At 31.2% G+C, this 13,315-nt stretch overlaps 1 protein-coding gene across 1 annotated transcript in view; it reads left to right on the top strand.

The window, feature by feature from the left end:
* The first annotated feature begins 4,446 nt into the window (after window positions 1–4,446).
* The window catches only part of LOC105620906 (rho GTPase-activating protein 7-like), a 227,288-nt gene continuing 218,419 nt past the window's right edge, over window positions 4,447–13,315 (top strand). Inside the window, exon 1 of the mRNA XM_012202383.1 lies at window positions 4,447–4,605. Coding sequence (XP_012057773.1) covers window positions 4,447–4,605 — 159 coding nt within the window. The remainder of the gene's footprint in view (window positions 4,606–13,315) is intronic.

Consider the following 13,315-nt stretch of genomic DNA (forward strand, 5'->3'; position numbering starts at 1 on the left):
GAGAGAGAGAGAAAGAGAGAGAGATTTGAGAGATTTAGATTTCATGTTTTTTGATCTTTAAAACTGCAAAGTAAAAATAGATTGAGAGGAAAGTAAAGCTGTAAGTATTTATAGAGTAATTTTTTAAAACAAAAATATATTTTTACTATTAAAGCAAATTCCTGTATTTTTTTGGAAAGAAAGATTCTTTAACATTTTTAACATTTTTTCTTGAGAAAAAATTTCGATCTTATGGAATTTCATTTTTGTAAGTTAAGCGTGACCGTCATCCGGTATGTACTTACATAAGATGCGATGTACGGAGCCGTCGTTCACCTGTGAAATCACCTGACGTTGGCTGCTAGCAACCACGATTAGACATCCGGTCATTTTCTAATATTACGGGCAGGCGATTCGTATTTTCATGCATGACTTCATTGTTGGCGAGCTCAATGATTGTAACGGCGATCGTATTGTATTCTTCCAACAGGTCGCAATGTAATCGATTCGTAATCTCGCGATCACGTGCTCGTAGATCTATTAAGATACACGGCGAATTCCAAATATATCGAGTAAAGTCGGTTGTGTAATTATGCCAATATTCATTTAACCCCAGAACCCCAGAACACTATCAATATTGAATGATACAATCTTGCTATTGATACGTAAATTGTATGTATAGGAAAATAGACCGCTCTTAAGTCATTTAACACAAGTCTTTCATACATTTTACATTTTAATGACGAAATATTTATAATTTAGATCTTTATAAATAGCCTCATTATTAACTTAAAAAGAAAAACAGAATAAGCACACTGTCAAGTTAAATCTTGAAACGATGTGAAGTCCGATTATGGAATACGTAATTCGATTGTGTGTGTTACTTCATAAAACTCAAAATATAGATACAATAAACACCAAATAATAACTCAAATTGCTTAACAGTTTAATCACTTTAATTACAATCTATTATATTATTGACCACTAGGGGCCAGATTGTTATATAATAACGAATAGAATTTTTAATTGCATATCTCCATTTGCTTTAAATTTTAATAGATTGAATCTTTTAATGCTTCATTTAAAGCATATCTTAGCATTAAACGATCTCGCTCATTTGTATTTATCATTCTAGGATTAATACGTTGCATAACTTCTGTTAAGGAGCGTCGAGTTTTTTATTTTCTTCCTATTAACATACGTATTCCATAGCGCATAAAAAGAATAATTGACTCTGAATAAAGAATAATTGAATCTAAAATATTTTTATAATTATAATGGAGGATTATATACGACGATATCTCTTTACACACGCAGAGAAAAGATTAGCCAACGCAGCTAAAATATAACTGCAGTATCAGTTAAAATGTATCTTTATAATAGAGACAGCTAATGTCGTTGCCAAAACTTAATTTATTAACTGCTAAAATTTAGGTGCTGCAGCGAAAAATATTCTCTGCTAGAATAGTAATCGGCAGCGTCCCAGAAATAATTGCGAATGGAATATTTGATTAAGATAGAGGAATAACTGCCACTTACTTAGCTACTCATATTAAGTGTGCTTTTAATTTTAACTAATAAGGTTGGACGTCGGTAGCAAATGTATTTTATCTTCAATAACCAACTTTTAATAAAAATAAGGTTTGAACTAGCAACTAATATTTAGCTAATATCAAATATTATTAAGTTCTTTTTTGCGTGCACAGTTTAATAAGTTTATTTAGTTACATAATATAATTGAGTGCATCAAGACATTCTCTGATAACAACTCTGTGACGACTCTCTTAGAGCTTCAACCAATTCTGATTGAATTTTAATTAATTAAACAGTCCATTGAAATTGACCAATCGCATTTGTCAACAACGCGATTGGCCAATTCCAATGAACTAACTGTCGATTAAAGTGAATCGGAATTGATCGAAGTGACCCTTAGAGATGACGGGGAATTTTTCCTGCATGACATATTTACATAGGAAATTTCTCGAACGTTCCTTTTCCAGCATGACATATTTACACAGGAAATTTCTCGAACGTTCCTTTTTCAGCATACGATATTAATAACGGCATCCTATATACATGTTAATAACGGAAATATGCTTATAATAATAAATATTCCATCCGAAGATGTGTACAATTGGAATTAGTTTTACAATTGTGAAAATTTATAGAAATTTTACAAAGAGTAAGAGTAAGATTATATATAGAGAAGAGATTTTAATAAATTAGTAGAATTTTAGAATTTTACAATATAATGAATTATTAGAATCTTTTTAATAATTGCAAAAACTCTACGTACAGATTATGAGAATCATTTTGCATTATTTATAAAACTTGATTGTATTGAGTTGTATTAAGTTACTAGATAGGATCACCGCGTGATCCTATGCTACCAATGATTCAATATTTTTTTGCGGAATATTTTTCATTCAATATTCAATATTTTTTTAGTAATACTCGTTATGATAAAGTTATATATGGTAGTCGAAAGCGAGTACAAAATGTAATATTAATTATTATTAGCTAGCTCGCCGGAGCGTAAAGCCATGCTCATATTTTAGTTTCACTATCGCACTTGTCTCGGTGCCATTAACGTAACTCCATATACAGAAATATCAATCCATCGTCGCCATGTCTCTGCCACAGCTGAATGAAATGAGAGAAATTATTCTATCAGATTGCATTTTACAGTACATTATATGCTCCCTATATATCGCCTTACATCGAAAGAACTAGCTCGTCTGTTTCATAATACAGAATTTTTATGGCGCTATTAATACGTGAATATTTATAGAAAGTTATCAAAACATGCAAAATAGTTCATTTGTCAGTTCTGTACATGCGTTATATAATTTTTTCGTTGTATTATAATAATCGAATTATAATTTGTAACATGAACATTTATGTGTTACACAGATTATTTTTATTGCGACTTATTAGAAATTTTTTATGTATAGAGTGTTCCGCAAATCAATGGAAAAGAATGAGTCTACAGGAAAAAATAATTGACGAAATAATCGAATAAAATATTTTCATATAAGGTTTTGTTTTTGGAAAAAAGCGACTTTAAATATTCGTTGCGTACTATGTCTTGACTTGTAACAGATTTCGCTGTAGACTATCTTTGCTCATGTTTGTTGTATTGAGTAGAGAATAAAACAAAATATTCACTCATGATGAATTTTATTATTTTATAAATTGTTATTTACATTTTATATTACATTTTATAAAAATGTCAGAAAAGAAATGGAAATATTTTATACATTTTTTAATTAATTTTTCTATAATGAATTGCTTCCTTTTCGATCATATCACAATTTCCGGAACACTCTGTATCCACTAATTAACGATATTAAAAATTTTAATGCATGTAAAAATATGACAAATACGAAGCATAAAACTTACTAAATTATCCGCCAGACTTCTCAATGTTTTCCATTTGAAAGAATATGTTTTTCATCTGAAGAAAACGCGTGCAGATTTGTTGACTTGTTGCGAATGATATAATGCGACATAATTTCGAGAAGTAGGGAAATGGATACAAAGTGACTTCAGATTAGCTATAATTGCGGACGGCACGGCTAATCTGCGCGGAATATAATTAGTTTTAATGACTAATGCTAGTGAGGCCGCTAAATTTAGCCAAATGTAATCATAACAGCGCAGGTGGTCATTTTACCCTTTTCAAGTATTTGACAAGTCCAAGATTATACGGACCGCGCAAAGCAGCGGCCGCAGTGAGTCACAGCGAAGCTAATTATATATATATAATGCCTTTGCCAGAATATACTCAAAGATTCTTTTTGGCCTTTCAGCTCTTTTCTCGTTTTCAATTATAGTACCATATGCGTTATAATTTCTCCAATTATTAATTTTAATCGTTTATTCATAAATTCATGCGTGCATTGAAAGAGAAATTTTGCTAAATAATCTAAAAATTTGTCTAGATACAAATCTAAAATTAATTTTATTGGATCATTAAAATAGTTTTGCAGGATTTTAAATATAATGAGTAATGCTGTAAAATGTTTTGATATTCTAGTAACAAATTTTGTTGTCCTATCTAATTATTTTGATGGTAACAAAATTATTTAGTCAGATCTATATTTAACTAAATTTTTCAAAATTGCTCTTTCAGTGTGATTAACATTTTTACAGTAGATAATATTTATCCTTTTTCTGCCAGACTTCTTTTGCTAGAAATTTAAATGAAATTTAAAATCCTAAAGTTTCTTTTGAACTCCAATTCCTGATAAATTGTTTTTTTCTTTTAATTTTACTTAATCGAATCGTTAAGTTGATATTTACATTTTTATCACGATTACTTCATATATTATTACTTCTGTGATGAATAAGTTTTCGTACATTTTTTTATTATAATAAATTTATTATTTATTATTTATATAATGTTGCAGATGTACGAAAAAATGCGTGTAAGATCGTCGAGGTGACTGTGAGAGCATAGAGACTATGGAGGAAAGTGATGGTCGTCTGCAAAATGGTTCGTCCGCGAAGATGCCGAATCGGTTGAAGCTCGTGCTAAGTGATGAAAATGACAAGGTGACAAGTGAAAAGACAGCGGAGATGGATCCGTACAAGGAACTGGAGCTCTATCTCGCCAAAGTCAAGGTAAGTCAATATTGAATTCATACTTTTACAGCATTTTAATTGTAAAAATTTGCAAAACTAATCTTAAGAAATTGAAGAATTTTATAATTAGTGACCTATAAAAGAAATCACATATAATGTTAGTTATAAGAAATCACATATAAAGCCTGATTTTTATGATAGATTAAATGCTTTAATTAGTAAATTAAATTACTGCTAAAGAGCATGATTATATTGAATTATCTACAACATTAATAGAGATATTAGTTGGAAATTATATTAGAATGAACACATTTCATTTCAATGGATAATTATAATATAAGAATCTTTTTATACTTTTTCCGACGTTTCGTTATGAGATCTTCTGATACCTTCGTTTCATAATTAAATTTTCTGATATATTACATCGTATCTAAAATCTGACGTAAACATTAAGAAATTAATCGTATTTGAAATCTCGCACATTGCCTGCGGGTGTGATTAATCATCGTATACATATCATTCGCATTCAAAAGTCCCACTCGTTCTATCTTTAACCCATACGATTAGACGCGCTGTTTTGCAATTTCGCTATTAAAAGCATGTTTATACGAATCGTGATAGGTTCCAACGTTTCATGTAATCGCGTTTATATGACCGGATCTTAGAAGAAGATCAGCACTGATATAAAAAGGTCGAGTGAATCAACGCCCACTTTCTCTTACGATAATCGATTCTGATTCCATGGAAGTGACTCGATTCCTCGACTTCTTAGTCCCGAAACGGAAGATTGGAGCGGTGAAAGGAATCGGCGCCGTGAGCTTCGCCCATATTTTTCATTATCGAACGGATCATCGTAAGAGCAAATGATTTCTCTCGGCACGATGGACCAAGCACGATGAGCGAATGATTCTGTCCTAATAAATTTCTCGTCTTTCTTAATTAAAATTATTTTGATGCGATCTCTCTCTAAATCACGCGTATCTTGTTTAATGTACACAACGTGGAAGGTCGTCTTGCAGTCTTGCAGTACATCCTTCTCGATTGATCATTTAGCATGCCATAACACTGCTCACTTAGCACAATAAAATCGATCATCGGCCTTATCGATCGCCTTCATTGATCGCCAATGGCGAAGCATGTCGTGACAAATTAGCCGCGATGTCGACGATCACGAATTTCCGAAACAAGTCCCGAGTCATTCTTTATTCTCTTGGTTGTTTTTCCGTATTCCCTTCCTGTTCCGATGTTTATACATCTGTTTTAGAGAACTTTATCTAACTAAACGACTCCAATGGCACCCGAGAGTAAACCGGTTTTTGTTTGCGAATTCGCATAAGGCGCATTTGGTTACAGGTGTCCATTACATTTCCATGTGACTGGTTTAAATATTCATTAGCTCTGTAGTGGATACACTTAGAAAATCTACATAGAGCTTAGACGAGAATTTATATCGTCAACATTCTAATGATATATTAATTTTACATAAATAATACCTAATAGCATTTTTATTACATAACAACGCATATTTGGCATTAAATATGTAAATAATATTGATCATAAAAGTCATTGACCGTTAGCGAGTTTTCTCCGTCAGTATAATTTTTTCCTCAATATGTTATCATTCTAAAAATAATTCTGATTATTCATGAATCAATTGATACATTAATTTAATAGATCAACTAAATCTTAGTGATCTAAAGTCGTAATATTGTGGTCTAGAAAACTTATGAAATGCGATGGATACTTTTGCATTTTCGTTTATATATCACGATTTCGATTCATCAGCTGTTGCTATATAGATTACGTTTTTCGTCGTTCGCTTGCGACGTATTCGTTGATTTCGAGCATGCGAGCATGCGTGCGTGTGTCGGTTCCGTGTCGTTCTTTGGCACGTACCGATGCATCGTGAGTGCATCGGTGCATGTCGACGCAGCGCAAACAAACAAGAAAAGTCCCATCGTATCGCAAGAGGGATAAGGAAGGTGGCGGCCGATGGCTCATCGTTAAAACTAGTTGGTGCGGAAGTCGTCTCTCAGTCTCCTACTACTATTTCTCAGATAATGCCTGCGAGTGCTGCTACTGGTAGACTAGTACGCACGATGTACCTTAACGTAGTCTTTACAAGAAACTTATCGCCGCGATATAATCGGGATCCAATATCGTTTCCAGATGAATAATTGACCACTTATCGGCTAATGAGTGATCTGAGCTTCAAAGATCTCGTAGATCCATTTGCGTATTATCGTTTCTCTTTATAAATGATTGATAGTAACGATGTCACTGATCATTTACTTGCGCTTGATATTAGATCATCTTGTGCGATTTCCTAACTTTGATTAATTTCTATTATACTACAAGTCTTTATGGTTGCGCACGAACGTGATATTGATTGTATCTTGCGTAACTAACAATTCTGCAGGCGTAAAATGGTTACATGTTATTTTTAATTATTTATTGCTGAAACTTTTACTCTCATATGATCTCATGTGAGAGTTGATGGCGCAATTAATACATACATTTTGTAATGCATGTTAAGTGTGACGTTTCGCGTTTTTCTTGCAATGTCGAGCGAGGGAGCATGATGCTTGATATTCTCCCAAGCCGAAAAGCAGATGACACAAACGGATTCTCCTCGACCCATTCGTTTTTTTGCATGCCCCTTCTGTGCGTATACTTTTTTGTTTTCTCTGACCGTGTGAACTGGTGGGCGTTTATTAAGTAGACAGATAGAAGGAACCGCACATCTCACACTTGTAATCGTTCGATCTGCGAAGAATTTGCGATCCTTGACCTTTGTGATGCGTCTGTTTTTTGGAGTAACCTGAATCGCCTTAATGCGCTCGGACATTAACAAAAGAATAAAGACCGTGATCCTATTGAAGGTTAAATTTGGAAGAACAATTTAAGTAATAATTGAATCGCACACGATACAATCGCATTGTATCGTGTACAAGTGAATGTTTTGAAGTCAAACCAATATTAGCAATTGTTGTAACAAATGTCAAATTCTTTGCAAGTAATAATTACTTTTATTAATATTTTATTAAAATTTATTAATATAATAAATTTTCTAAAACCATTATAATTCTATATTGAATCGATGAAAATAAATTTAATTAAGAGAAATTTTATTATCGGTCAAAACGGATCTTATGTTAATGTTTCTATCTTTCGGTATGAACTACTTTCGGTACTTATACTTGTATATTTTATATACATCCAATTCTGCATATCGTTGAATTCTTTTTCAATTTTATAAGAATATTAATAATTTAATATGTTAATAAGAAATATGTTAATAAGAGATCTTAAAAACTGCGAATAATTTATTACGAAAAATTTCTCATTAATATTAATATTCTTATAAGGTGCTTATTAACATCAATATTATTAAATTATTTGTCAGTTTAATATGTGATATTACTATTCTAGTTCTGTTCATGATTGCATTTCAAAACTGATTTTGGCGATTTTTGGCAGAATTGTATACACATATAAATTTACACTAAAATGTGTAAGCATTAAGATCCGCTTTAATTAATAATAAGATTTTTATCTAATTATTTTAACTCTTTAACTTTTAGAATAAATTGAAAGTTTCAATAATTTTTTAATGATTGAGCCACTTTTTTCAAAACTGATGCAATTTTCATTCTTTAGAGTGAGATTCCATTTGTTAAACAGTACAGTGAATAAATCTCGTAATGATTGTTAGCGATTATATTTTTGGTTTTGCTATAGTATTATATTATTACATTGATAATTAAGATATAAACCATATAGTTAAAAATAATTAAGTTTCCGTTCATTGACTCTAATATTATGCAAAATTTATAGAAGATTTAGAAAATTCAGGAGTTAGATGAACTGAACATTCAAACTATTGTTAGTCATTGAGTTTATTTAGTAAATCAAGCTTGCTCAAGTAAATGAAGCTTTTAAAGGTTTAAATTAAGCGGAATCTGTTTTACTTTTTCATGTTAATGAGAAATCGGAACTATTTATCCAATCGGAGACGGCAACTGAACGAGGAAACTTGTTTTACATCTCAAGTTCGTAAATGTTCGCCAAATTTAGAGTCATGGTCCGACCAAGCTGTCACCATGTTTATGGCAATTTGAAAGCGCAAATTCCTGAATCAGCATGTGTTCTTCCATACATTCGGTTTTCCTCGAGTTTTTCTGTACGCAGGTTAAAATTTCCAAAATTATGAAATACCTTTATTTATAATTACTGGAATATTAATATTGTAAAATATGGTGTATTCTGTGATAAAAGTAATCTTTATTTTATCTTTGTTATACATATAATAAAACAAGCATTTCTTTCTATGCTGTCAGAATGAATTGGAGAATCTTTTTTTTTATCTGTACAAAAAGTGATAAGGTCAAAGCTGAATATTTTAATTTATATTTATTACAGTCATTTTTTTCTATCATTTCCTAACTACTGAACTTTGATTACATATACATATTTCTATTAGTCCAAAGATCTTCATTTTTACCATAGTGACGTGAGATATGAGTGTCATATAAAATCATGCAGGATCTTAGGTTTAACAAAGTAAGCAAGATATGATTTTTTCCTCTGTCCTCATTTATCTAGATCACCGAAGTGAACAAATGCATTCTTTCGATGATATCATTCTTGCGATGACGCGTATCTAAAGTAGACACTAGTCATACTTGATGTTTGAGTTGATCGGTATAGAAATCAAATGTATATTTCGTGTATCGACACCCACGCGCGTTTTCAGAGTGTGAAATTGTGTTTCTGATTTAAGATTCCGGTAGATTGTGAGATTATTTTCTACAATCCATTGACAACGGAAAATATTTGTAAGACCATCTTACCATCGAGTGTCAACAGTAACACATACATATTTCTTCACGTTCGTGTAATCATTAAATAATAATCGCACAAGCCCATAGATCGAGGTCTAAGTAATCATTGGCACGGCGAACTTTCCATAACCAAATGATAGAAGCCACTGTTCTCGTGAACTGCGTCTTCAATTAGGTATCTTCTAAGAATGAACGTATAATTAGTTCCCACTGTTACGTTATTATTTTGAAATTATTTTAAAGAAGTTGCAAAATATAGGAGGATTTTTTTTTAATTGGAGCAACTTTCGCAAAATTTTATTTTGCGGTTGTTAGAAACCTATTTTACCACCACACATCAAACACTCATATATATAACCTTCCTTGAAATTGTGAAGAATCGCTCGCGTCTATAGTAACTCTAAGAAGTATTACGGTCGATGTTCGTTCGGAGGGCGGTCATAACGCGTTTAAAACGGCAGTTTAATGCAAACACGTTTCGCACATGTGCGAGGGAGCGCGTTTGGTACACCGATGCCACGCCACAGCTTGCCTGAGGTTGCGGATAATAATCAGAACGGAATGTAGCGACCTCAAGCGTAAATACAAGCGTCTCGACCAGGCGCGCGCGGCAGCGTTTCTATCTGCATAACTATCTCCCGATCTCAAACGTAACACGTATACGGGCTCGTGAGACGATGCGTCCGAATGCGGAATAAATTCGTAGCTGCGACGGACGAGATTGATTGAAGTTCCAAAATGGTATTAGGATTTTTTTGTATTTAATATTGTTAAAAATTACTCCGAAATATATTGTATATAGTTTAGAATTAAAATACATTTTAAATATTTTTTTCTAACGATAATTATCTTATTATTTATTCATCAACGTATTTTTATTGCCATTTTGAGATTCAGACATCCAGCTTTCTTTTTTCAAAACTTTTTTCATTGATTATAATTTTTTTATTAATAAAGATATATTGGTAAAGATTTATTGGTATCATTATGTTTCTAATTTTAATGTCTGCTAATTGAAAAAAATTTTTACAGTATTTTTATTTTTATAAAAATTATAAGCCGAATTGAATTGGATATGTCATACCTAAATATGTTATTTCCGTTGCGTGGCAACAAAGAATTAAATATTCTATGCACAATGCTGTTATTGATACTTTGAAATTTTATAATGTAATATCTTTAAATCAACGCGCATATAAAAATGATGGTAGTTATGACTGTTTTGAAAATATATAATAAATTAAAAAAATTCTTAGGTATTCCTAATATCAATACGTGACAGATGACGAGTTTTGTACGAACAGCAATAAAAATTTCTTTAAAGTACTTCGAACACCAAAATTTGTCTGTATATGTACGGATCTTTTTATACTACGATCATTTAAAAACATTCTTTTCAAACATTCTGGTGTTGGAGATACTGCAATAAATTCACAAATAGGTGCCTTAAAATTGTGTATTTATGATTAACGTTATAATTAATTTGTATGCTACGAATTTCTTTTGCATATTTTTGTGACCTGAATCTCGCCTTAATTTGATAATTATTTCTTTTTAATTTACATTGTTAATTTGATATTTCTCACTTGATATGATTTTCTTTATGTTTTTACATAAATTTACGATTGTATTTTCTACTTTGTACACAGAAAGAATGATTTTGCTGATGTAAAAATTTAGTTAAATATAAATTTGAAAATAATTAGGTTGGACAGTCGACATAATTATATAAAACGCTTAAACTTACAGTTGTTAAAATGTTAAAAATGATTATGACATTATCATCAACGTTTAAGCGTTCTACGTAATTATTTTAATGATTCAACAAAATTATTTTCTAATCTGTTTATAGTTAGATTTTTAGATACTTCAGCAAAATTGTTCTTTCTATGTATTGCTTGCTCATTTAACAAGTTAATCAACAGGTTAAAGACGGCTTCGTGAATTTCTGTCACGATAAATTGATAGAAATAAAAACAATAAATCATTCTTGGAATGTATTAGAAGTCTGCACGGCGACTCTTGGAAAAGTACACAGATTTTACGTAAACGGCATGAAGCCGGTTTATTTCACCTCGACGGGTGCTTCGGCGAAGACTGTTCTCACCTTTACGCGTTTACGAGAGATCAATGGTAGATCCATATAAATTTTTGAGGAAGTTCTGGTGGAGTCGCGGATAAAAGACGGTGCTTCCCACGGCCAATCGCGCGAACTCTTCTACACTTGATGCGCTGCGTATCGACGCATCGCTACATAAATCGTACGCTAGAGTGAATCACGATAAAATCTTCGGATGCAAAATGGGTAAACTCAGAATGCCGTCTATATGCGACGACAGGGAAACGAAGTGGGCAGGAAACATTGAATACGGAATAGCATCCGGCTATAGTATCTCGGGACTTCCCGATATCGTCAGAACTTGAAATTTTTTCTGATAATAACTCGGGCCTTGGAAATCTTTCTACTTCGTCTTTCTAGAAACTTGAAAGTTATCGCACACTGAAAAATGTTTTGGTTGTGTCAATAAGAAGTACAAATAAAATTAATTCTTATCATATGAATCAGAATTCTCAGATTTCTTATTATAATTTGAATTTTTGGTTAGCTCGACTAAAGCAAAGAGATGTGATGGATTTAATTAGAAATGTGTTTGGCTTGTGTTTTTCTGGTTGAATCTAAATTATAAAACAAGATTTTTTTCCAGTATATCTTCATTACTCTATTTTTTCTATTCATTTATTTATATTATTATATATTTAAATGACGTATATACTTATATTTTTGACATCTATTAAGCTGACAGCCACTTCAGCACAATCGAATAAAAGTTGCATAAAAATTTAATGCTTTTTTGTAACTAATTTGTTGCTCTATTCCTGATTTTGTTGCTCCAGTCAATTCCGAAGAAATGGCTGTGCGAGCATAAGAATAAAATTAGCACAGCCACTCAAAAAAATAAAAAAAAATTAAAAAATACGGTATATTCTTTTTGTGCTAATTTATTGCTAATTAGTTGCTCACTTCCCGATTGTTGCTCTATCTCATTTCTTACGTATAGTTGTTTATACTTGTCTCTCGCAATAATTACCATATAAACTATTGCGAGAGACATAAATACCTATGCGTAAGAAATGCATTTTAGGGATGATATATATATAAATTTATATTGTAAGAAATCGATTAGAATAACGTTTTTATTCGACATTAAAAATAACTCAATAGGAATCGAAACGTATGTTCTATTTATTTATTATTTATTCTCACAGAAATATATACATTTAGAATAAACATTCAGCTTAGCTCCTTCTAATTCAATTTATTATTTATTGTTTTAGTTAACTTATAGAGATATTGAACAGTGGCGACTTATAGGAAGTATTAAAGATAACTTAAACTGTAATATGATATTAAAATTAAACAGTATACAGTAAATTCTATAATTCAGAATTAAGTTTATCCTAATCTATCACAACTTATCCTTATTATATTTTAAGGCAATAAATATGTTATATACATTTATCAGTTAATTTTTATTAAATTGATTCATATATGCATTTAGATATATGTATATGGTATATTGTATATAGTGATGTATATAGATGTATATGGTATATTAATAAAATTATTACATATCCGTAGCCTCAAGAAAAATATTAATTCATCACTCACCAACCGATGCGCAACAGCGGAGTTAAATCTGCAACGTCGCTACGATGATTCTGTAACAAATAAATTAAAGTTCAAATTTAAAACAGAGTAAAGAAATAATCATTTAACTTTAAAAAATAATTGCTGTACGAACGCATGCAGTTTGCTAAAAAATTATCATGTAATTTTGAATACATCATTTTTGTAAGCATCGAATTTTTTGTACCCATTATTTAATTAGACATAAAACAATTAC

The sequence above is a fragment of the Atta cephalotes genome, assembly GCF_000143395.1.
Source record: "Atta cephalotes unplaced genomic scaffold scaffold00030, whole genome shotgun sequence".
NCBI classification, from domain to species: domain Eukaryota; kingdom Metazoa; phylum Arthropoda; class Insecta; order Hymenoptera; family Formicidae; genus Atta; species Atta cephalotes.